This window comes from Podarcis bocagei, assembly GCF_964188305.1.
Source record: "Podarcis bocagei genome assembly, chromosome: 16".
Lineage (NCBI taxonomy): Eukaryota > Metazoa > Chordata > Lepidosauria > Squamata > Lacertidae > Podarcis > Podarcis bocagei.
Genome location: NC_138142.1, coordinates 39,013,813 through 39,039,771, shown reverse-complemented (window position 1 = coordinate 39,039,771; position 25,959 = coordinate 39,013,813). Strand labels below are relative to the sequence as shown.

The window sequence follows — 25,959 nt, the reverse complement described above, 5'->3', positions numbered from 1 at the left end:
GATAATTCTCATAACAACATGAAAATGTGACCCAGCAAAGCAGGGCCACTCCCCCATAAAATAGCTGCTGTGTAAGCAGCAGCTATGCATTTCTTACAAAAAGAGAATTCCTCCAGCAGTAACACAGGGGGTGGAAATGGCAGGTCTTCCTGTCAAGGTGGGAGCCAGCAGGAATTCAGCAAAATTAAGCTTCTTAAAATTCAGAGGTGGGTTTGGCATGTTCAGTTTGCATAAGGAGAATCAAGCAGCAGCGTGGCATTTTTTTTGCTGCCCAAAATGGTTGTGTTAAGTTGTGGGTGAACATATCAGACGACACAGCGATTCTTCAAACATCTCTTGTTTATTCACAGGCCAGGCCAGAACAGAACAGAGGGTTCAGCCAGCCTGCTTAAATAGAGCTCCACTACAATGCAACTGTAACACTTTCTGTAACTATCCAATCACTGAACGTCACTTTCAATCCCTTATTTGCATATGTGGACCTGAGTGAAAACTATCTACAGTATCTCCCTGCTGGCCCAGGGTGAGAACTTCAGTACATAACAGGTTGTGTGGCTGCCGCCACTGTGCGAGAAACACAAAGAGAGATGCAGTATTTTCATGTAGGAAAAGGCTATTAATGGCTACCAGCCACGATGGCTAAGCTCTGTCTCCACAGCCAGAGGCAGTAATGCTTTCTGAATACCAGTTGCTGGAAAACACAGGATGGGGAGAGCTGCTCTTGTGTTCAGGTCCTGCTTAAAGCTTTCCCTTTTGGGCAACTGGTTGGCCACTGTGAGAACAGGATGCTGGAGTAGGTGGGTCACTTTTATTGGCTAATAGAAAGTGTCCTTTCATACTGCATCATGGTGTGGTACGCTGGTTTGACATCATCTGATAGGAAGTGCCTACAGAGGGTGGTGAATACAGCACAAGATATTATTGGCTGTCCCATGAATCCGCTGGATGAAATAGCGGAAGAACGTTGCCTCAGGAGAGTGAGGAAAATTCTCAGGGATGATTCACACCCTGGCCGGCACTTTCCTGATCTCCTGCCCTCAGTCAGAATATATAGAAGCACGATTAGTCGCACCAACAGGGTAAAGAACAGCTTCTATCCGTGGGCTGTTAGGCTGCTGAATGAAAAGATAACAACAGGGCAACTGACTTTCGGGTTTGGTGGGTGTGCGTCAGTAAACGAGGGGAATTAAGACTAAGAGAGCTGAGTGGGGGGTGCTCGTGTAATCTCACTGTATACAAGTTGTACAAGTGACAATAAAGTATTTCAATTTCAATAATTTCAATTAATTTGGGGGATAAAGTAAAGGTAAAGGTACCCCTGCCCGTACATGTGTCCGACTCTAGGGTTGTGCGCCCATCTCACTTAAGAGGCTGGGGGCCAGCGCTGTCCGGAGACACTTCCGGGTCACGTGGCCAGCGTGACGAAGCTGCTCTGGCAAGCCGGCACCAGCGCAGCACACGGAAACGCCGTTTACCTTCCCGCTATAAAGCGGTACCTATTTATCTACTTGCAATTAAGAGTGCTTTCGAACTGCTAGGTGGGCAGGAGCTGGGACCGAACGACGGGAGCTCACCCAGCCGTGAGGATTCGAACCGCTGACCATACGATCGGCAAGTCCTAGGCACTGAGGTTTTACCCACAGCACCACCCGCGTCCCTAATATAGGGGATACTGTTGCCCAAAAGCCAACAACTGAACTTTGATGCCCCCTGAGTCCTTCCGGAGAGAGCCGCAGGGCAATCACCGCATTAGATGGTTGTCTGATTGCTTCAGCTGGCATACGCCATAAAATATCCTAATGACCGGATAGCTGCCTCCAACGTTGGAGGCAAAATGTATTGCTGTTGCACTTCAAAGAGAAAGGAGGCTATTTTAGCAGGCTGCTATTGCAACTCTTCTAGCGTCTAACGTCTGCCCACCCAAGTCGCCTCCAGGATGAAATCTACCCTTTCAGTAAACTGGGGACCACGCAGGCCTGGAATGAGGTGCAGCTTGGCAGATTCCCCTCCCCCTCCAGATCAGAAGGCACCAGATAATTAAACAAATGAGTTTATTCACCAATACAAAGTACAACAGCATTGCATTTGAACATAAATAAAAAAAGCAAAACACTTGGTTCATGTTTCAGGTAGGTTATATTTTGCATGGCTTGGGTCGTCAATGTGATTCTGTCCAGATGTTACTGAATGATTGCAATGCTTTAAATACGCTTTTCATTTTGAATAAAACATGCATTGTTTTGCTATGTTGTTGTCTGCCATCCTGGGCTCCTTTGGGAGGAAGGGTGAGATAGTATCGCAGCAGATAACAATAAGAGCAACTCCTCCCATTAGACTCAGGAGCCAGTTTGGCCAGGGATAATGGGACGGGCAGCCTAACATTTGGAGGGCAGGGCAACATATCGCCTGTCCCGTTTATGTGGTTAGAGAGACCCACAGCAAAAGGCAGTAATTTTGACTCAGAAGCCAAAAGCTTCTCTCTCCTCCCCTCTTTGGCAGCCTCTGTATCTGCTGGACTGAAGACTGTCTCCTGAACTTGCCTCCAAAATTAACGCAATAGCACAACCTTGCTTGAGGATGTAGGTAGAAGAAGAGTTTGGATTTGGTATCCCGCTTTATCACTCCCCTTCAGGAGTCTCAAAGCGGCTAACATTCCCCTTTCCCTTCCTCCCCCACAACAAACACTCTGTGAGGTGAGTGGGGCCGAGAGAATTCAGAGAAGTGTGACTAGCCCAAGGTCACCCAGCAGCTGCATGTGGAGAAGCGGAGACACGAACCCGGTTCACCAGATTACGAGACTACCGCTCTTAACCACTACGGTCAGAAGGTGACAATGGTGAACCTGATGTCCACATGCATGTTTGCTTTCTTAGCAGTGCCGGATTTACGTATAAGATAAACAAGCTATAGCTTAGGGCCCTCAAAAAAAATTAAAGGGAAAAAAAACCTGGATGTCCATTTCTAAAATAAAAAAACAAATAAAATAAAACCTACATCATTTTAAGTTAGAGCTTAATAATTATTTCACTGTTAATATACTTCTTAATTGTATTTCACTATTAATATACTTCTCCTTAATTGTATTTCAGTTCAACAATTACTTTAACAAAATACATATTTTGTTATGTGCAAATGGCTTTAGATACCTATTAGGTCCATAAATTACCATGCAGCATATATTCAACACAAAAAACAGCCACAATTTGTGGTTGACAAAGGACAGCTGGACAGATAAAGGGCCCCATTACCTTCAGTAACTTAGGGCCTCATCCAACCTAAATCTGCCCCTGTTCCTTTGAAGGGGTTAATCCTTGCCCCCCCCCCATCTACAGATACTTACAGAGGTGGACCAATGGCATTAAGGCAGCTTTGCAAGAATAAATACATACATCACACTCACTTTGAAAAACGGGAACACAAACTATAGTACAAAATACGGTCATGTAACGCCCAAAACAACAGCAAATCATAAAGAAAAGTGAGAAATGGAACAATATGTTGCAGAAGTGGTCCCGTCCTCATGTCCAACAAGTCCATTTCAGAGGCCCCCAACTCCAACTTTTGTGTAGAATACTGTGCCACTGAAAACACCCAGCCCCCTAAATCAGCTACTTTCCCTATATCTATCCATCATCTACCTATCTACCTACCTACCTATCTACAGTCGTACCTTGAAAGTCGAACGGAATCTGTTCCGGAAGTCCGTTCGACTTCCAAAACGCTTGAAAACCAAATTGGGGCTTCTGATTGGCTGCTGGAAGCCATGTCGGACGTTCGGGTTCCAAAGAACATCCGCAAACCCGAACAATCACTTCCAGGGTTGCAGCGTTTGGGAGCCAAAACATCCGAGTTCTTGGGTGTTCGACAACCAAGGTACAACTGTGTCTGTCTGTCTGTCTGTTCTGTGAACTTTGGTTCCCCCTAACCCAGCTGTGCATCTTTGGCGTGGTTACAGCAGAAGCCACTCATTACGATGTCTGTGTATTAAAAATGGAGAAAAGGAGGAGAAACAGTAGCATGGAAAAGCAACCTCATGGTCCACAGTCCTCCTTGTCAGGAGTGCATGCAGGAGCCAGGCCCTGTGACCAGTAGGGCTTCGCAGGATTGCGGCCTTCCTAAGTTTGTTCTGGAGAGGCAAGGCGCGGCTGCACAGGTGAGGCTCTTTGCCACAGCAACACGTTTTCTGCCTTGCTGCGTTTGGCTTCTTGCTTCCTGATCCTCGGACCTCGGCTTCTTGACTCCTTGCTTCTCAACCCTCAAACCCTTGACTTTGTGACTCCATGCTTCTCGACCCTTGGACCCCTGACTTTGTGACTTCCTGCCCCTTGGACCCCTGGCTTCTGGACTCTCGCTCCTGCTCCCACCCCGCCATCCTGCCCCGGTCCCAACATCCTCAACCGGGACTTTGATCGCCCGTAGACCGAACCGTGACACCTCCTGACCAGGCCCAAGTTGATAGCTGTTCGAAAGAAGAGAAATCTATTTTTTTCTTTTTGCAAAAACAGAGAATCGGAAGGTAAAGCAGCTATTAGCAGGGCTCTTCTCAAAAGTTTCCTCCTCTTGCAATCAAAGAGGCTTCCATTTTTCCTCCTGATTCTCAGAGCTCTTCAGAAATTCTTTAGAAATTTGGTGGCTTTGAGGGTTTGGGGCTGATCTTATCGCTGCCAGGTGACTGAGGGCTTTTTCTGAGTAAAAGTTTCCCTGGAACTTCAGAGCTGTCAGCACTTCCGGACCTCAGAAACGCCTTGCGATGCCTTGATCTGCAAAACTACCACAAGAATGTGTGGGACTATTCATGAGGCTCTGTCACCATGGGCAAATCCGCTTGGTTTTTGTTGTTGTCTCCCCCAGTAAAACGCCTCTGTGAATTGAGCTTCTGTTGCAGAAACTGTTCCCCCTAGACTGACCCTCTCTGGCAGAGGAAGTAGGAACAATTCTCTTTCGTTCTTAGCGAAGTACATTTCTAATTATAAATCATATGCTGTGATAGAAGGTCTGATAATGTATTGGCAATAAAAAAAAAAAGGGAAACGGAAAAGGGAAGTTACTTTAAAAAAAGCAAAGCAAAGCATTGACCTGTTCTCAAAAGCGAATAGGAATTAGATAGATATAATTTATATCCGCATCTTCCCTTGAAATCTCCAGTACTAACATAATGAGTGTGCATAATGTCAAAATGGAACTCTAAGTGGTTTATAAGCTCCATATGGTGCCTGCATGTCTGCCTTTCAGACAATTCACTAATGGTTCATTTTTCTTGCGGTGGGGACCAGAAATTGCCTTTGCACAGACTTCCTCTTGGCCCAGCACACCTAGTGCGCTGTTTTAAAAATAAATAAGCAAGTAATTCTGAATTTCTGCAAATACGTATTTGATTCAAGACTGCAAACTGACCAAATTTAAAACAGAGTAAGATGCTTTGATTGGGGCTGGATTCTACAGACGGTGGGAAAAGTAAGAAGGAAGCTATTTAACCAATTGCATTCATGTATTTGGCAGGAAGTGGAATGTATACAACAGCGATTCCTGAGATTTCAGCAGCCCAGGCTTCCGTGCTAATGGAAAGATGCCTTGAAAATCTGGAATTCCCTGTTTCATCAGACCTGCAGGGAAAAGGGAAACAGAAAGAAATGTACAATCTATGGGTTTTTTTTTAATTGCAGGGGGCACCAGTTTCAAGAAATTGCCACTCCCTTTTCCAGTCTGAACTAGACTGACTTGGTGGAAATAACCCAAGCTTGTTTCCTAAGGCAGTCTGAACTTAGAAAGCACTCACCATCTCCCACCCAGCCAATATCCTTTTCCTCTAAAGCTCCTCTGTCCAGGGGCAGAGGAAGGGGTGTGCGGTGGGGGTGGTCTGCCCCGGGTGCTTCACTGAGGAGGGGAGACTTTTGGCACGCAGCCTGCCTGTGGCTCCCAAGCCTACCCCGAGCTGGGGGGGGGAACGGGGAGCTGTGACCCTTTGCCAGCTGCATTCCTCCTTTCCCCCTTTGTTTCGACAGCTGGGGGAGGCTTGGGGGTCATGGGCAGACAGTGCGCTGAATGTCCACCATTGGCGGCTCGCTGCTCCCCTGGCTGCAGGGTGCGTGCGCTGCTCCGCGCACCCGAGCGGCTCTGTTCCGTCGCTGCCTCTGCCTTCGCTTTTATGAGGTCATCACTTGGTTCAACCCTTCCCAACCCCAGTGTAAGTCAAGACCCAGATAAAACACCTTAAGAGAGACCATCATCTCGGAAGCAGGCAGCTCGCTTTGCACCCCTCAGGTTTGTAGCACTTCTTTTCTGAGAAAGAATGTCTGGGAAGTTGCCTGTGCCCTTTGCATTGAATTTTGCACAACAGCTGGCTGTCACAGTTTGCAGTTCTGCTGTGGTTGACCACACACACACACACACACGGTAATTTGTAATTTGTTTTGTGGAGTGTTTGTTCTTGGCTTCGTGCAAGAGCAACAGAACATTTTGTCCTGGTGACCTGTTCGGTCCCCTTTTTAAAGCACACTTTTCCCCCCCTGGCTTTGGTCAGAGAGACTGTCCTTTTTTATATGACAAAGAGCAGATCTCACTCTTGAATTTGACAGTGACTCATTCATTCTTTCACAAATGTGAAGGAGCTAAAAGGAAGTGGGATTGATATCTGATCAGTTAAGTGAAAGCGAGCTTAAAAGTCAAAACTGAAGATGCTTGGAGTATTTTCATCTTTGCTCATCAAGGTTGGAAAAATGTGTGTTTTGCTGAGAGACGTATGGTTTCGGGGTTGTTGTCTATTGTAGCCCATAAAATCAGAAGCTGCAGAAGCCCCGTAAGGCATTCGGGTTCCAAAAAACGTTTGCAAACTGGAACACTCACATCCGGGTTTGCGGCATTCGGGAGCCAAAACGTCCGAGTACCAAGGTGTTCAGGATCCAATGTACGACTGTATAGGATTGCTTTCAGACGGCTCAGGGGTCGGATAACTCCATACCCTCCAACATTTCTCCAGTGAAAACAGAGATGTCCTAAGGGAAAGCGGGGCATTCCGGGATCAAATCAGAAACCAGGGCTGCTTCTCTAAATCATGGACATCCCTGGAAAATAGGGACACTTAGAGGGTCTGTTAGCATGAATTCCCCCTGTTCCGAATTGCAGCCTCACCTTGCTCACGTGACCTGTTCAGAATGACGTGCGGGTGGTTGGAGCTCCGCATACACTGTTGAAAGTGACGTTGGGGTATCTTGGAGATGAGTCTGTTCCTGAAAGAGGGAAACAAAATGATATCCTTTACAGACCCTGCGCTAAAACCATCTGAACTCCTGCACTTGGATTATGCACAGTGAATGGCTGAGATTAGCTGAGATTAGCTGAGCTGCTGATTATATCATTTATGGTGGCCTTTGGGAGCCACTGAGAACGGAGGTGTGGGGGCTACACAAGACTTTGGATCTTGCAAACGCTGCTCATCTTTCCCAAAATCTTGCGGGAGATTTTGAGGAGTGGACCTGGGACCTTCTTTCAGGCAACGTGCGGGCTCTGCTATTCAGGTATGTCCCCTGAAAACACGGCTGTAGTCATCTCAGATGCTCTAAACCAAGAAAGGAGAGGCCAAGTGACCTCTTGGGTCCCGTGCGCAACCAGGACCCTCTGTTATGAGGATCCCATATAGCAGCTTCCAGAGAGAGAGCAAGGGGTTTATATTGAGGAACCAAACAGGGGAAAGTGTTGAATCGGGGTTGGGCAACCTGTGCCCCTATAGAAGTTGTTGAACGGGACCTCTCATCCTCCCTGACCGCTAGTCTCGGGTGACAGGAGCTGCAACACCTGGGGGACCAGAGGTTTAAGGAATAAAGGAGGGATGGGGAACTGGTGGCCTTCCAGATGTTGTTGGATAGCTCCCAGTAGCATTTGGACACCCACAGATGTTCCCCATTCATGCTTCACTGCCCGGATCAGGGATGGGGTCCTAGTGTCCCCCCCCCAGGCATTGCTGAGCTACAACTCCCAGTAGCCTCAGCTGCTGGCACGGCCAATGGTCAGGTGTCAGGCTTCAGGGAACCCGACCCCCCTCCCTCTCGGCAGGCTGCTGGGAGCTGGAGCCACAGGTGAGAGCTGAGTGCAGGATAAAGTATGACGTATCCCCCACCAGAAGTACTACCTCTCCCCTAATACCCTCAGGTTGCATATACAGTGGTACCTTGGGTTAAGAACTTAATTTGTTCTGGAGGTCCGTTCTTAACCTGAAACTGTTCTTAACCTGAACCACCACTTTAGCCAATGGGGTCTCCTGCTGCTGCCACACCGCCAGAGCACGATTTCTGTTCTCATCCTGAAGAAAAGTTCTTAACCAGAGGTAATATTTCTGGGTTAGTGGAGTCTGTAACCTGAAGCGTATGTAACCTGAAGCATATGTAACCCTGAAGCATATGTAACCCAAGGTACCACTGTATGTGTAAATAAAATCATGCATCCCAAAGACTGCATAGTCTCCATTCACTTTCATTTGCAAGGAAACCGAACCCCTGAAAGGGGAGGTATGGGGAAGTCTGAGAAACACGGTCTATGAAAAAAAAGGTTATGAAACTATACGTGTTTGTATGTCTTTTTATATGTTTGTATTGTCTTAAAAATTTTGTAAAACCAATAAAAAAATTATATATAAAAAAAAGTAAATAAAATCATGCATCCCAAAGACTGCATAGTCTCCATTCACCTTCATTTGCAAGGAAACCGAACCCCTGAAATCTCCCCCACCTATTTGGAGACTGGGATGCCTGCAGCATCTTCAAGACTCACCCTGCCAGTCATCTACCCAGATGTTTTCTCATCCTAGTGTTCATTGTACATAACTTAAAAAATGGGTTGTATCCAATGTTGGTTCTACTCAAAGTAGACCCACTGAAATTAAAAGGTGTGATGCAACACAGTGAGTGAGGCTCTGTGTATGCCTAACAATGGATTTATATCTAGCAGCTGCTAAGGGGTCATTTCCAACATATCTTTAGGGCTATTAGGGCACTGTGCAAATATCATTTTCCCTGCACAAACATGGTTGCCTAGAGGAAGTTGAATGTTTCCCATCTGTCTATCGATTTGCATCATAAATAAGCAAAGTGTGTTCCATAAGGTGGAATTTACCGACTTAGAAATAACCAGCTGTTATCTCGTTACTTCCTCGTTACTTTATTTTCACAACAACGAATATATTTCCCCTATTTCTTTTGCAGAAGCACCAAACATCTGCTACAACCTCAATGCCCCCTAAATGGAAAGCCTTGCAGGATTTGCAACTTTCACTTTTGTTTAATAGATGTGCAGTTTAGCATTAGCTGAAAAAAATAGCTTATAAATTATGTGTTGCCTAAGGCTTGGGGGGGGGACGTGGGTGGCGCTGTGGGTTAAACCACAGAGCCTAGGACTTGCCGATCGGAAGGTCGGCAGTTCGAATCCCCACGGCGGGGTGAGCTCCCGTTGCTCGGTCCCTGCTCCTGCCAACCTAGCAGTTTGAAAGCACGTCCAAGTGCAAGTAGATAAATAGGTACCGCTCCGGCGGGAAGGTAAACGGCGTTTCCGTCTGCTGCTCTGGTTCGCCAGAAGTGGCGAAGTCATGCTGGCCACATGACCCGGAAGCTGTATGCCGGCTCCCTCGGCCAATAAAGCGAGATGAGCGCCCCAACCCCAGAGTCGGTCACGACTGGACCTAATGGTCAGGGGTCCCTTTACCTTTAAGGCTTGGAGAAACCTGAAAAGTTATAGGCTGCTTAGCAGGATTCTAGATTATATACAACAAATACATACCCTGAGAAGCATTTATTAGGAGAAATGTGTACTAAGATCGTGATTAATTTTCATGGGAACTTAAAAAAACAAAACAAAATCACAAGTGGATGCAGAAATGTGTTGAAATAACCTTGGGATTGGCAAAATCAGAAATCGAAAGAAACAGAATTTGATGTATCCATTGCAAATTTCTAGTGCAAAGTTTGCAAGATACACCCCAACTGTAGCTTTATTAGGGGTCAAAGTTAAAGTTAGATATATGTTCCTGCTTAATTTTTTGATGCTTGCCTTTAAACTCACTTAAAAGCATATGGAAGAAGATATTAACAGTAGGCCCCATGTTTGACTCCACCTATAGTTTAAGAAAGCGTGTTCTCCTTCATGGAGAGCATGTGTTGCGGTGGGGGCCGACAGGACACTCCAAAGTTGTGAGGCGGGCTAATTGATCATTGGCCACTGTTGTGATTGGGCTTCCCTTTTTGTTGGGAAGAAGTTAATGTTGCCATTTGATGACTGACAGCCAGAAATGCTAATACTCCCAGCACGAGGCGTAGAGCTTCCTCTTTTCGCTCTATGCATCGGATTGCCCGTCTCCCCCCCCCCTATATTTAGGGTTGTTCACTTTGACCTTGCTATGCCTGTCATGGGGTCGTCTGCTCTTGGGGCAGGGGCCCGGTAGGAATTTTGTCCATCTGGCTGATTGGCTGGGGGCCATTTGGTTTTTGCCTACTGTGTAGCAAATCGTCACAACTTGCGGTTAGGCATTGGTTTATGGTTTGGTTGGTTGAGGGGCATGGATTGGCTGTGCCTGACCCTCTAATGCTGCTGCTGCAAGGGATTCCGTTAAAGGACTACAGGGGCTCACTGTTGCTTTTGTCCAAACCCTGTCGAGGGGCTAGGGCCACGCAAGAGCCCCTGGTGGCATTTGGGGAAGGCTGAGGGCTACCCCCAAGTGTATTCCCCTTTTCTGACTTTCGCATCGTGCGGAATGTCAGTCTGTCCCCCATGGTGGGGGCAGATAGTCGCAACCAATGCCTAAGCAACCACTCACGTTTTTTGTATTTTAATAAAGTTGAGGCCAAGTTTATGCCAAAAACCTTAAACAAAAATTCTGTGTGATGTGTGAGTTATTTGGGGTGACCTGGGGACCTCGACATGCAAAAGTTAACCTAAGTTGACAGGATCATCTCAGCATCTGTGAATGAGGGATTATAGATGCTTGGGTTAACGTGTTTCCTCAAGAAGGAAGCAGTCTTTTATTCCAAGAGACTGGATTTCCTGTGGGTTTCCTCTGAGCTCTGAACAACATTTTAGGAGGTGGGTAAGTGCTGCGGTTATTTGTTTTATGCAATACAGTAAATTTGTGGAAACTTCCTCTGAATAGCATTGTTTTCGAGGCAGCCCTCACTTCCAAAAGAGAAACAAACATGCAAATTACAAACGAAGGAAGAGAGAAAAGACAACAACTATAAACAGAAACATTTATTCTAAGCAACCGTAGAACAAGAACAGACTGAAAGAGCCAGCTGATTCCTGTTCTGTGATTCAACAAAATGGGGAAGGAAAACCGTATTTTCGTTTGCCAACCTGCGTTCATGTGGACAGACTGTAGGTGCAGAGAGCTAGAGAACGAGTAGGTTTTCAGTACTGAGACAGCTTCATCCTCAGCTACCACCTGCAACGCCTGGGACGCGGGTGTGCTGTGGGTTAAACCACAGAGCCTAGGACTTGCTGATCAGAAGGTCGGCAGTTCGAATCCCCGTGATGGGGTGAGCTCCCGTTGCTCGGTCCCTGCTCCTGCCAACCTAGCAGTTCGAAAGCACGTCATAGTGCAAGTAGATAAATAGGTACCACTCAGGTGGGAAGGTAAACAGTGTTTCCGTACATTGCTCTGGTTCGCCAGAAGCAGCTTAGTCATGCTGGCCACATGACCCGGAAGCTGTACGCCTTGGCCAATAAAGCGAGATGAGCGCCGCAACCCCAGAGTCGGTCACGACTGGACCTAATGGTCAGGGGTCCCTTTACCTTTACCACCTGCAACCTCAGAACAGGGATATTAAAACAAGCATCTCTCCTACAGAGCAGGTTGAAAAGGGGTGGGGAGGCAGGGGTGTAAGACAAAAGGCTCCGGATCAGATCTCTGGACCTCTTGAAAGAGGAGCAGAAGCCAGAACACCCACACAGCAGAAATGACATTTGCCATCTATTTCTGCTTTGCATTTGCTGCTGCTATCTTTGCAAGCCACCCTAGAGTGGCTGGGGAAACTCAGCCAGATGGGCGAGGTATAAATAATAAGAGAGCTGATGAACTGCTTGTGGGGGAGGACTCAGCTGGGGCAGGTGGAAGTGCAGAGTGCAGAATGGCTTGCTGAACACGAGCATATTTGGTAAGGATATTTAAACGTACATAATATTGCCACTTCAATTGTGACTTCACTAGTGGAGCCTGGTGAAATGAGGGAGAACTGTAAAAGTTACCAGGGAATAGGACTTTCCCAGGTGTATGCCACCACTGCGGCCCGTGTTTCGTTAGCCCCCAGATGGAAAATGAGCGAGGTCCCAACTAAAGAAGAATGGCAACGTAAACTGATGGAACATGCGCAGCTTGCGGAACTAATGCATAGTATAACAGAACAAGAAGAACACACGTTTAAAGAAGATTGGAAAACGTTTATTGAATATATGGGGAGAAATGGTGTGCACTTGAGAATGTTGGCAGCATTAAGATAAATCCAACAGTGTAAACAAGTTTTGATGGATGTAATAATGAAATACTGAGTGGTTTAGCTTATGTAAAATATGTCCTCCTGGGCATAGTTGGCCAATTGGTGTTAAAGAAGGATAGAACTTTTTTCATGTATGCAGCAGCAGCAGCAAGAATTCTCATCGCAAATCATTGGAAGACACAAGACCTACCCACCTTGGAAGAATGGCAGATGCAACTAATAGACTATATGGAGATGGCGGAAATGACTGGCAGAATCCGAGATCAGGGAGAAGAGTTGGTGGAAGAAGATTGGAGGAAATTTAAAATGTATTTGCAGAAATATTGTAAAATTTTTGAATGTTGAGGACATGGAAATGAATTGCAGGGGTTTTAGTAACAAGGTAAATTGTAAGATTGGATTAATAAATAGATAGACTAACAGGACATGAATTTGCTGAATTAACTTTTAAAAGGGATACAAAAATGGGAGACGTGAGGGAGTCAGGAAAATAAGTTAATCAAAGAGGAGAAATTAAGAAAGAAGGAATTTTTGTCTTTTTATATGTGCTTTTTTCTTTTCTTTTTTGTGTTTAATGTCTGTTTTTCTGTATTTTGTAATTTTGTATTTTTTTCATTTTTTGTATTTTTCTAAACTTTTTTATGGATAAAACCTAATAAAATATTATTTTAAAAAAAGCTTATGTAAAATATGAAGGGATTTATGATATGCAAAATGAACCATGGAAAAAGAAGAGGGGAAGTCACTGACATTTTAAGGTTGTTTGAATGAATATTGTAAAGTGTGAAACAGAAAATTTAAATTAAAAATAGATAGGTATATATCTATATATCTCAATATCGATATATAGATATATAGCTATGTATATGTATAGTTACCAGGGACTCAGCTACATTGATAAAAAAAAAAGGTTTTTAAATCCATTATAACACTGACACCAGGTGGCGCTGTAGAGTTCCATCTTTAGGCAACGTGATTTCCCCATATGAGGTTTGCAACACATTTTCCTGAAATGTTTTTTTTTGATGTGTCTAGATCCAGCCCAGATCTGCCCCAAACATTAATTAAAATGGGTGCTTTATATAAGGTGTTGTCAGAGCTGCTTCCAGGTCCCAGCTCACAGAGGACCACGCTAGCCGGTAGTATTGTACAAAAGTCTTTATTGAGTTACAGTTTCCATTTTAAGCCACAGCGCGCAGCTCTACGTCTTAGAAGCTAGACCGGCGAAGCTCCGTCTGAGTCTCCGCCTCCTGTACACCAACTTAATACTCTAGCCTTACTCCACCTCTTCCGTCTTTCCTTCCTCCTCTGGGTCCCTCTGCCCCCTGTGGTCTCTTCCTTCCTGGACTCTTCTGACGCCGACCCCCCGGACTCTGCTCCCTCTTTGCGGCGGGCTTTAGGACCTGGCTCCCTATCCGGACTGCTTACTGTGCCGCCTTCCTGTGCATTTGAACTTGGCGCGCGTGCGCAGCCTTCAACCTTCCTCTTGACCGTTTCCTCGCTCCCCGATGGAGGTGTGGCCAATCCTAACTCCTGCCTTCCCGCTTGCGGCGAGCCGCCAGCTCCCAATGCCTGCGACCCCTCCCCCCTACTGTGCTCTGGTGGGGAAGCTGGTCCCGATTTCCAACTGCTGCTCTCTGAGTCTCCTCTGGTCCCTTCTTCCTGGGATGTCCCCTTAGGTGCCCCCCTTGCTCTGACCACTGGCGCCCCTTTCTGTGAATCTTCCGATTCACTGGAAAGACTCGGAGATCTCGGGCCGCTGTCATCGCTCATATTTCCTTCGGATTCCTCCCCCTCGCTCTCTGTTTCCTCCCTTTCCTGTGCCTCTGCTCCTGAACCCCTGACAGGTGTGAACGCCCTATTTTTAATGAAGAGCAGACACATAGATGTTGAGTGTAAATATTTCCCTTCCAATAGTGAAGATGGTAAGGGCTTAAAGGGGGTCTTACGAACTAGGCCATATCACCACCACCACTGGGATTGCCACGATCATCTCCATCACCACCGCAATTTCCATCACCCCCACCATTCTGTTCTGCAAGAAGTTCTCACCTGGTCATCATCGCCTTCTGGGGGGCTTCTCTTTGCAACCTTTGAGTACTGAAGCTCAGGAAGTGGCTCCTCCCTTGGCATCATGGAGGTAGCTGCAGAGGGAAACATAAGACATTTACTCTATTGGGTCACCCACACCTGCCTAGCAGATTCAGGTAGGTAGCCGTGTTGGTTTGACACAGTCGAAATAAATTATTATTATTTTTTTAATCCAGTAGCACCTTAGGGACCAACCAAGTTAGTTCTGGGTATAAGCTTTCGTGTGCATGCAGACTTCTTCAGATACACTGAAACAGAAGTCACCAGACCCTGGTATATAGTGGGAGGGTGGTGTGGGGTTTTTCTCAGGAGGGTAGTAGGAGATGGGCGATTGACCCAATGGGTATGGTAAACCTGTTGACGACTGTTAACAACTGCAATTAGTCCTATAAGAAAAAGCAAGGGATAGTATGCAGATGTCCAAAAATAGCTTTAGCATATGTGACGTAACGTCTCATTACATATGCCAAATATGCTAAATATGTCTCATTACATATGCTAATTACACACACTGCGTTTCTGTGCACTGCTCTGGTTCACCCGAAGCGGCTTAGTCATGCTGGCCACATGACCCGGAAGCTGTACGCCGGCTCCCTCGGCCAATAAAGCGAGATGAGCGCCGCAACCCCAGAGTTGGCCATGACTGGACCTAATGGTCAGGGTTCCCTTTACCTTTACTTAAGGGTACTATGTATAGGAACCCTAAACCCCCACTGAAAGGGACTCAAGTTTCACAGAGATAAGCTGTGGGGGGCAGGATGGTCATCCCCACAGATTCTTCGGTCGGTTCCCTCAAGACTTTCCTTCTGCTCTTACGAAAAGCTTCCTACCTCTGTTGGGTGGCATCTTCCTTCTTTTCTTCCAGGTCTTTAGCCCAAATCCAGCCAAGAGGAGCAAAATTACGAATAAAATGATGAGAAAAGTCCAGCTCCAGCTCCAATGCAGTCCGGCTTGATTGCCACCTGTAAAGATTGGATAAATAATAGTTTTTTCGTGCCAGATATTGGAAGACCTATAAAATGTTGGGCAATACGAGCTCTGAAGGGAGAACCCACAGCTCATTGGTGGGTTGTATGGACCATAGCTGTCAACATTTTCCTTTCTTTAAGGGAAATTCCCTTATTCTGAATAGGATTCCTCGCAAGAAAAGGGAAAAGATGGCAGCTATGGCATGGACAAGGGTCTCGGCTAGAGCTGTGCGCAACCAGCTTCTTGAAAGCCTCCACTTATCTGATGGGATCAGAGCTACCTCAGCAATATAGAAACTTATTTATGTATACAGCTACAGCCACAGGAAGATATTTGCCCAAAAATGGATAGAAGAAGTTCCGATGAGAAAAGAATGGTTACAGAAAATAATGGGATATGCAGAAATGGCAAAACTTACTAGAAGAATTAGAAATCAAGACAACCTTTTTTTTATTAAGGAACGGAAGTGGTTTATTGAATATTTACAAACAAATTGCAAACAGGTCATTAAGACGTTGGCAGGTCTACTGTGAAAACCTGCAGTTTTTAAAACAGATATAGAGGAATAAAAAGAATATTGCGGGGTAAAAAAGTTTCACCCAGTGGTTATCTGCAGTTATCCATCTCCTATTCCTGATCACTTCACTAGCTTCCTATTTTTTTCCTTGCTGCTTTCTCATTATTATATGTACTTAGAGGTAAATTATTATTATTCTTACTATTATTATGTGGTTTATAAGCTATGCTGAGAGTGCTTGAATGGCTGTGAAATCCTTTCATTGTTAGAGAGCTCCATTCATTGCCAAAGCTGCTGTTTTCCATGGAAAGAAAACCTACATGTCATAATCCCCAGATATTTTCTCATGTCAGATGTTGGCTTGATGGCTGCCAATGAATGACCTTCTTGCTGCTCTGAGAATGCAAGCTCAAATAATGGTTAGTCCCAACAATGTGTGTTTTAGACTTCGAGACAAAAATACAACTGGGTCTGTGAAGTGGAAAAGAGGTGGAATATTTTGGACTTTGTGAGAAAATCTGTCCCATAGCAGGCTACACTGTCTTTGGGTTTAATATATACGTATCTAGGGAGACTTTCAGATAAGCACTGTTATAAATGTGCTTTAAAATATAATGCCGTTATTTGGATGATAAGAGCCACATAAATTATGACGCAGACAAAGAGGCCTGTGTTTATGGCATCTGTTATAGCTTTTGAAGCTTGTGAAAGCTGCAGTTTTCAGATGATAAAAGGCAGCTGGAGAGGGGAGTCTTTTCCCACAAGTTTCTCGGTTAAAAAATGTCCAAGGCTTAAACGGAGAGATACTGAACCACCTGTCCATATTTTTGGGTGGGGAAATGTTGTAATGTAAAAAGAAAGTAAGGTAAAAAAGAAAGAAAGAAAGAAAGAAAGAAAGAAAGAAAGAAAGAAAGAAAGAAAGAAAGAAAGAAAGAAAGAAAGAAAGAAAAGGCTGGATAGCGCTGGAGTTCTTTGTTAAAGTTGCCAGATAATTTTAAATCAGAGCATGTACTTTTTAACATGCGATTTTAGTAAGAATGATTCTTTTCAACTTACAGTCGTACCTTGGAAGTCGAACAGAATCTGTTCTGGAAGTCCGTTCGACTTCCAAAACTTTTGGAAACCAAAGTGCGTCTTCTGATTGGCTGCAGGAAGCTCCTGCAGCCAATTGAAAGCTGTGGAAGTACCATCAGATGTTCAGGTTCCAAAAATCGTTTGAAAACAGGAACACTCACTTCCGGGTTTTGATCGTTTGGGAGTCGATTGGTTCAGGAGCCAAGGCGTTTGAGATTCAAAGTGCTACTGTACTGATTTCAGTTCTATCTCAAAAGTTTATGTAACGTGCTTTTGAGGGCTGCTTTTAAAAGTATGTTTTAATGAATATTCTAGATTCCTTTGTAAACCACTAGTATAAAGAGAGAGAGAGAAGAAACGGATAAGACAACACCCTGAATTTCACCCGTTTGCTTTTGGCAGGAATCGTGCAATCGTCCCCAGCCATCCTCGGCTAGTTACGAGGACTGATTCCTCAGTTTGCACCGGCTCATGAATCTGTCTAGATTTCCACTTGAAAAAATTAAAATCTTTCCATTTCATTGACCCCATGATAAGGCTCATTTTGAAATTAACATGGAAGGGCAGTGTTGGGTGTTCAGCACCCCAATCAACTACCCAGCTAATGTGTAATGAGGAAGGCGAGGAGGACAAATAACTGTTCAGCTTTCACTGTGTTTTATGTGCTTTTAAAGATTAAATTAATGAATTTTTAATTACCGTATTTTTTGCTCTATAAGACTCACTTTTCCCCTCCTAAAAAGTAAGGGGAAATGTGTGTGCGTCTTATGGAGCGAATGCAGGCTGCGCAGCTATCCCAGAAGCCAGAACAGCAAGAGGGATTGTTGTTTTCACTGTGTAGCGATCCCTCTTGCTGTTCTGGCTTCTGAGATTCAGAATTTTTTTCTTCTTCTTGTTTTCCTCCTCCAAAAACTAGGTGCGTCTTGTGGTCTGGTGCGTCTTATAGAGCGAAAAATACGGAAAATGGTTTCTGCAGTTTTCTAAATAAAATAGAGAGTCGCTCACCTTCAGTTTGGCAGATGTGCAGCAAGTTGGAGGAGATGCTTTTCTGATCTGCTGGGTTGGTGACCAGGCAGGTGATGTTAGGCTCTGAGGAGTTGAGCTTCCAGAACAAGTGGAGATTGTTGCCATTGCCAGAGAGGTTATATGACTTTGAACCATCTTCTAAGTCCCTGAAGGCATCTCCTCCTTTCCAGGAGATGTTGAATTCCCCCTTTCCAGGCACCTGACACTGTAGGGTCACATTGCAGCCATCTGGGCTCTTGGAGACAACTTGGGAGAGGATTTTTGGTTCTGGGATTGGTTCTGTGGAAAAACATATGAAAAGCTCATACGTTTCCAAGCACAATTCAAAGTGTTGGTGCTGACCTTTAAAGCCCTAAATGGCCTCGGCACAATATACCTGAAGGAACATCTCCACCCCCATTATTCAGCTGAGGTCCAGCTCCGAGGGCCTTCTAGCATTTCCCTCCCTGTGAGAAGTGAGGTTACAGGGAACCTGGCAGAGGGCCTTCTCAGTAGTGGTGCCCGCACTATGGAACGCCCTCCCATCAGTTGTCAAGGAAATAAACAACTATCTGACTTTTAGAAGACATCTGAAGCCAAGAGAAGATTTAATGTTTGATCTTGCATCGTGGTTTTAATATTCTGTTTGGAGCCGCTCAGAGTGGCTGGGGAAACCCAGTCAGATGGGTGGGGAATGAATGAATGAATAAATAAATAAATAAAAATAATGTGTGTCCTCCATGGCTGTCACCGACATCACTGCTGAAGGAGAAAAAGACAGGCTCTTTTTCCAGGTTCTATTCCGCAATAAATAGACACAGGTGAATAAAGAACTACTTACCATACACAGAGACATGGAAAGTGTAATCTTTATACTCTGTCGAACTAAACTTCACTCTAATGGAATATATGCCACTGTCATCCATTTCCAAGTCTTTGATCCTCATGGTGGTCTCATTGGCCATCTCCAATCTTGGCCCAAACCTGTCCCCTGGATCGAGTCTCTCCAGTTCTCCATCCTTCAATTCAGCCAGCTGAATTCCTGAACCATTTTTCCACTGGAAACCCCACTCGATTGTCCTCAGTTTTTTCTCAGGGGGGATACTTACAGGGAGCAACACACAGCCTTCCAGGATCCCGTTCAACTTCTCCTTGTGGGGATTCTGTACTCTGATACTTGTAGTACCTTAAAAAGTTCAAGGAGTTGGAAAAGAAGGAAGGAAAAGGGTCAAAGTCAAAGAAAGGGACAATGTCTCTCAGAATCACCGATTTAAAGCTTTGCGGAATGTGTGGATTTATTCATTATTTTTACCTAACAAAATGTATAAACCACTTGATTTTAAATGGAAAAACCCTTTAAAAAATAACAAAGTTAAAAACAGGTATTTTAAAAAGTCAAGATATAATTAAAACAAATGCAAGCTGGGGCTTCCGGTTCCACTCTGCCTTAATGGAGGAAGACCCCACAACAGCGGGAGATTGCTGGTTAAGGAAAAACAAGGATGATTGAGGGTAATTATCCTTGCAAGTTTTCCCCAGGGACAGGGAGGAACGGGCTTCCCTTGCAGTTTATCTCGGTACCTGGCTCTCATTCCGGAATGGATTGTGGGAGGCACGGAGGTGAGGTGTACAAAAGCACTTTGTTTGCCAAAAACCCTCCTATGCCACCATTAAGAAGCAGAGGTACTCCTGTTAATTACTGCTTAATTTGGACTAAAGTACAGACACGTGCTAGAAAATATGAGATCAAAAACTGTGGAACAAAACCAACCACAAGGTCTTTAAGGTTTGAACTTGAGAGAAGACTTCATTCGGTGCAAAAGACGTGTGTAGGGGAAGGGAGCCTATGGTTTCTTTATATAAAATTTTCTGCTCTACATTTATGATTCTGCAACCCTCCTCTGAATGTTAGTTCAAATTATATTTGTACCGGTGAGGATGGAAGAAATTGGATTATAGATATGGAATATAACATTAAACGGAACTGCGTGTGTAAAAAAAAAAGGAAAAAGGGAGGGTAACTCAATTTTGCAAAAGAATTACGATGAAAAACTAGAGCTGACTCTTCCCCATCCTTTATTGTTTATGGAATGAACTGAATAATGCTAAGAGGACTTGGAATTAAATTTAATTGGCAGTATAATTGCTCATTTATCTTCAGTTGGACGGAAGGATGAAAGGAGTCTGTGAACTTGCCAAGGAACTGATAAGGTTCATTATTGAGTCTCCTACTCAGCTTGAGAAAGTTGCAAAATAACGAAGCACGGGATGGAGAAATGGAGAATTTTCTGGAACAACAATGGGATATCAGCTTCACCTAAGGCATGATGGATAACAGCAACAACCCAGGGAAAGACAGAGAAACATCTTATGAGGAAACGAAGAAACACCGAGGACAGAATAATTGCCACACACAGGAAGGAGGAGGATATAGTTTGTGTTCCTCACTTGTAATTTTATAAATCATCTAATGTGTCAACACGAATATAAGTTATTAATACTGCAGTTGTTCTATAAAGGATTATTGTTATGATTGGAATGTAATGGAAATTAATAAGATTTTGGAACGGAGAAATAAAGCAAATAATCAAGTCATCAATTCTAGCACGTGGGGGAGCACCTTATCTAAATTATATAATTTGGTATTTGAATAATTGGTATTAATAATTGTATTATAAATTTGTATTGCATTTTATTGAGGCTATTACTGGATTGTAATTGAAAACTAATAAAAATTATTAGCAAAAAACCCAACAAAGACAAGCTAACAACAGTTTGAAAAAGATTGCGGGAGTGTAGTATTTCATGAAATTGACAATATAACCAATCAAGATATAGAAATGGATTGTCATTTAGCTTTGTTAAGCAGTTTCTCAAACAGCAATAAAAAGGTGAAGTAAAGTGTTGATCGGTCATCTTTTAAGGGAAGGCAAAGTGAAGAACTACCTGTTTTCGGAGGTCTTAGAAGGAGCTACACCAGAATATTGGTATATTAAAAGGTTGAGGAGACAGCTTCAGTTGAAAGGTTGATCAATAAATTGAAATTTGCTGGGAGGGCTAAACAGAGGGTATGTTTTGGATCAGAATAGTTTGATTCTGTAATTTATATGAATAGGAGAGTGAGAGATGTAATGTCACCATCTTAGTCTGCGACTTTAATTGATTAAACTCATTATAGTTTAATTAATTACTTGATTGCAATATATTGCCCACCCTTTGCTCTAAGGTCCCAGGGTGACTGACAATGATTAAAACACATTACCATTAAAACATAATATTGCACAATATCTTTTGTGATTTCTGCTTGCCTATTAATTTCAGGAACTGACCTTTACTCAAGCTTTTAAGTTATGCTCTTTGTACGTTTCTGTGGATAAAAAAAGATAAAAAAAATAAAAAGGTTTCTGGGAGCCCCGCCCGCGATTAAAACACATGCCAAATTCTGTGTGTCTGGGTAAGGTTGCCTGGATGGAGAGGTTTTAAGCGCAAGAGGAGACCCACTCAGAGTGCACTGGATATCATTATTCAATTCTGAAAGGTGCTTTGTCAGACTGCAGAAGCATCATTGCTAACTGCCTTTTTAAACACAAATCAGCCTGATATTTGCCTTCAAGAATAAACCCAGGACTGACTCTTTGAAAGATCGCTTGCGGGACCAGCTTTCCCCGGCTAAAGCTGAAATGAAATTTCCTGCAAAGAAGAATCCCTCCATTTTGAGAGGAAGAAAACTGCGGCATCTCACTCTGTTCCAACCCTAAAATGCACTTGCTTGAGAAGGAAGCAGTACTGTTTCAAACGATTTTATAGTCGGCGGCCTCTGCATCCATCCATTACAGCACAGGGAGTCTCCCGGCTGCATCCCCTCTGTTGTTTGCGTTTTAGATGCTACCAAATAACAGAACCATGAAGGGATTGTGAGGCCGCTTCAGCAGACAGAGAGGCCTTCTACAATCTACACAAACGTCTTTCCCTGCAAAAACACGCGCATATCACCTTATCAAGCCTTTGGAGGACTTACCAGAGGGAGAAGAAAGCAAAGACAGAGTTAGAAGAAAGAGCTCCAGGCTTCGTTTGCAGCCCCTCGCAGCCCCCTTTTGCCTGCTGCGTGGAGAACTCCTCTTCAAGACACACAGACATTGGTCGTTCATCGTAAATCCATTCAGAGGATGGGTCTGAAAGCTGCGTGAAGTGATGAGAGGTTGAGCATTTTTAGGAGGAGAAAAATTGAGACGCTCATTTTCTCTGTCTGCGGAAAAGAGGAAGGTGGGGGCGTTTATGGAGAGGAGAGGTGTGGTTACGAGCTGGCAGCCAGCCCACTTTGTTCGACCTCCAGCTGGTTTTTAGCTCCTTCTTAGCAGATTCTGCCAATGCACAGAATAATAGAATTGTAAGCACCGGGAGAGACCCCAACAGTCTAGCTTTAGTGCCCAAATGAGAGGTATCTCCCTTCAAGTCTCTTGGAGTTCCTGCCCTCTGTCTTCACCAGAGATGGAGAAAAATGCATTCCCCTCAGACCCCATGAGCCTCTCTGCATGTCACACCCATTCCCAGACCTGCTTTGTATGTAGAGAAACTCCCTCGTTTCACATTCATCCCCCAGCCTGTTTTGCCTCTCTTCTCGCCCACCACCGGCATGTGGTCCTCAAGTTGAACAACGTTTCCCATCCCTGCCTTAATCCAACCAGGCTCCTGCCTTTTTTCTCTGGCTCCACTTTCAAAACTTCCCTTCCCTTTCCAGGGCTGATGTAAAGCTTCAAAATTCCAGCTGATCACCGCCATTAAGAACTCTGTGAAAAGTGCCCCTGGGCATGTGCAGAGGGCTGTCCCTCCCTCACCACTCAAGCGCTGCTCTCTCCAGGCGTAAAGCTGGGCAACTGGATCCCCAGGCAGAGTTTTGGAACTTCAATTTATCGCAAGGCTGAAGATGGAGTATGATGCTCCTTCCATCAATGCTGTCAGTCCTCTGGGAGAGAGAGCCGCCTTTGCAAAAGGATGAAAAGCAGGCAGAGAGGAGAAAGTGTAGCAGGGAGTTCTTGGCTTTCTTCATTTGTCCCATACTTGCATGACTGCAAAAGATTCCACCCTATGGAACCCCCTCCCATCAGATTTCAAGGAAATAAACAACGATCTGACTTTTAGTAGACATCTGAAGGCAGCCCTGTTTAGGGAAGTTTTTAATGTTTGCTGTTTTATTGTGCTTTTAATATTCTGTTGGGAGCTGCCCAGAGTGGCTGCGGAAACCCAGACAGATGGGCGGGGTATAAATAATAAATTGTTGTTGTTGTTGTTGTTTTTGTTGTTGTTACAAACAGTTTTCTTAGATTTGTCTAATCCACTTTTAGAGCCATCCAAGCTGGTTCCCCTGCTGAATCTGGTGCACAGCCTTAGAATCTATCTCTGCACTCAAGGTAGCTTTATTTTAAAGATTCAGAAACCCACAATAGGGTGCTAATGCTATTCATCTGGGCAGCTGAAAGATGAGAAACAGGTGTGCAGGTTTCCAGGTACTCCAGCATCAAGCAAAGGACAGCTGGTGGGTGGGAGAAATTTGCCTGCAGGTGTAGCCATCTCTGTTTACATGTTGCAAAAGATTAAGGAGGGAGGAGCAGGCAGGCATTCAAATGAGGCTGCATGAAGCATCCTTCAGCTATCAGTTTGCACTCAGGCCTCTTAAAGGTAAAGGGACCCCTGACCATTAGGTCCAGTCATAGCTGACTCTGGGGTTGCAGTGCTCAACTCGCTTTATTGGCCGAGGGAGCCAGTGTACAACTTCCAGGTTATGTGGCCAGCATGACTAAGCCGCTTCTGGCAAACCAGAGCAGCGCACAGAAATGCCGTTTACCTTCCCGCCGGAGCGGTACCTATTTATCTACTTGCACTTTGACGTGCTTTCGAACTGCTAGGTTGGCAGGAGCAGGGACCGAGCAACGGGAGCTCACCCCGTCACGGGGATTCAAACCACTGACCTTCTGATCGGCAAGTCCTAGGCTCTGTGGTTTAACCCACAGCGCCACCTGCGTCCCCTCAGGCCTCTTAGGAAGTAGCAATCTCTCTCTCTCTCTCTCTCACACACACACAGAAGCTATTTCTCTGCCCCTAAAATCCCAAAACCAGCCATCATCCCTCAGAACTCTGCTCCATCCTTAGGCGAAAAACACAAAAGTGATTCACGTGTGATGTTCACTTAGAGCTTATCCACACCTACGCTTTCCAGAAATCCACACTTTTTAAAGCATTTCCACCCCTGCACAAGCTTTCACCATGAAAACCCACTCTCTGAAGCTGAATCAGAGCTAATGTCAATCCAGGTCTTCCACGGACTGATATTTGCTCTGACTCAGCTTTAAAGGGCGGGTGGTCGTAGGGAAAGATCTGGAGCAAAGAAGAAAGAATCAACATAGAATCATAGAGTTGTAGAGTGGGAAGGGACCATGAGGGTCATCTAGTCCAACCCCCTGCAATGCAGGAATCTTCCACCCAATGTGGAGCTCAAACCCACAATCCTGGGATTAGGAGTCTCCTGCTTTACCGACTGAGCTATGTGCACACCCTTCCACACTTGCGCATGTGTACCAGAGACAGCGTGTGCCTGTGTTCTGTTCAGTGGGTGGAGAAGCCTGTGGATGATCTTTTGGAAGTGAAACTTCTCCTTCCAGTATTCCTGATCTGAAATGCAATGCTGGCACAGAAGGAAAGACCCCTCCTCTGCAAAATAATGTATTTTTATGCTATAGCCACAAGGTGGCAGCTCCTGAATGAAAAACATAGCGGAAAAGACGTGCCAAACTTGTGTAGCTTCCTCAGCGTGCAGGTTCTTAGCAGTGCAGTTTTGTGCTGGAAGAAATTCAGACAGACTCCAACTCTTCAGTCAGTTCAGTCCTTTGCTGACAGGACCAAAGCATCTCTGGGCCTTCATCTTTCCAAATAGAAGCTCTGTGATGCTTCCACAATATTAACACGTCACTGCCATCTAGAGGGGCAACTCAGTAATGCAAGAAAAGTGGGATGAAAAATTGGAGGCTTTCAGCAAGACGTTACAGGCCATGCACTGATTGGAAAGGAAGCAGTTCGTCCACCTTAAAATTTTTGCAGGTGCAAACAGTATTGAGACTAGGGTCACCTTCATACCATACAGTTTAAATTCTGAGATACCACTTGAAATATACTCGGAGTCGAGAGTGTATTTCATGCTCTTTATTCAGCTCAAAGTGGTGAGGAGGAATGGAAGTTCCCCTAGAATGTCTGCCTTATATACATAATTTACACAATGGGCCCCACGTGATTGGCTAATTCCGGGATTCTCCTGTAGGCCAATCAGGTTGCGGATTGACTTCCACCTGGAGCTGGATTGGGTGGCTCCTCTGGACCAATCAGACTGCTGCATTCTGGACCCTATTGTTCTAGCACCAATCAGACTACTGCATTTTGGATTCTATTCAACTCAGTACATCACACCACTTTAACCGATCGTGCCTCCCCACTCTAGGAAGTGTAGTTTATAAAGGGGGCTGAGAAGTGTTAGGAGATCCCTGTTTCCCCTCCCTGAACTACATTTCCCAGAGTTCTTTGGAAACTGGCCCTTCCCTGTCACAGCCATGTGGTTAATGGAACGCTTTCCCAGGCAGGTTTGGCTGGCGCCAACTTTGTCATCATTTCAGTACCACAAAAAAACATGTTCTGTTTTCCTAGGCATTTGGGTAGCAGCAATGACATTATATGACACTGTTAAATCTCCTTTCTATTTATTTTATTACTTTATTTCTTACCTTGATTGTAAATCGCTTTGGGGCTTTCCCCCCTATCTCTATATGAAGTTCCTCTCTATATATG

General features: G+C 44.8%; 1 protein-coding gene, 1 long non-coding RNA gene and 1 pseudogene across 5 annotated transcripts in view; 1 reads left to right on the top strand and 2 right to left on the bottom strand.

The window, feature by feature from the left end:
* LOC308575098 (heat shock 70 kDa protein 1B pseudogene) overlaps window positions 1-25,959 on the bottom strand; it is a 264,638-nt pseudogene that overhangs the window by 97,894 nt on the left and 140,785 nt on the right. The window lies entirely within an intron of this gene.
* Window positions 75-5,071, top strand: LOC308575327. Its single transcript, XR_014002774.1, has 2 exons — window positions 75-1,312; window positions 1,687-5,071. It is a non-coding gene; the product is annotated as an uncharacterized lncRNA (long non-coding RNA).
* LOC308575175 (natural killer cell receptor 2B4-like) lies at window positions 2,035-23,084 on the bottom strand. Of its 3 annotated transcripts, XM_081173751.1 has the most exons (8): window positions 22,148-22,289; window positions 21,459-21,496; window positions 18,971-19,315; window positions 18,130-18,429; window positions 15,395-15,526; window positions 14,526-14,617; window positions 7,129-7,226; window positions 2,035-5,603 (listed from the first exon to the last, which is right to left on the bottom strand). In XM_081173751.1, exons 3-7 carry the CDS (start codon window positions 19,092-19,094, stop codon window positions 7,134-7,136), a joined length of 741 nt encoding a protein of 246 aa, XP_081029877.1. In that variant the 5' UTR covers window positions 19,095-19,315; window positions 21,459-21,496; window positions 22,148-22,289; the 3' UTR covers window positions 2,035-5,603; window positions 7,129-7,133. The 3 variants fall into 3 exon arrangements, with proteins under 3 accessions (XP_081029877.1, XP_081029875.1, XP_081029876.1); XM_081173749.1 differs by lacking the exon at window positions 21,459-21,496 and having other exon boundaries at window positions 22,148-22,701; XM_081173750.1 differs by lacking the exons at window positions 2,035-5,603; window positions 21,459-21,496 and adding an exon at window positions 6,506-6,992 and having other exon boundaries at window positions 22,148-23,084.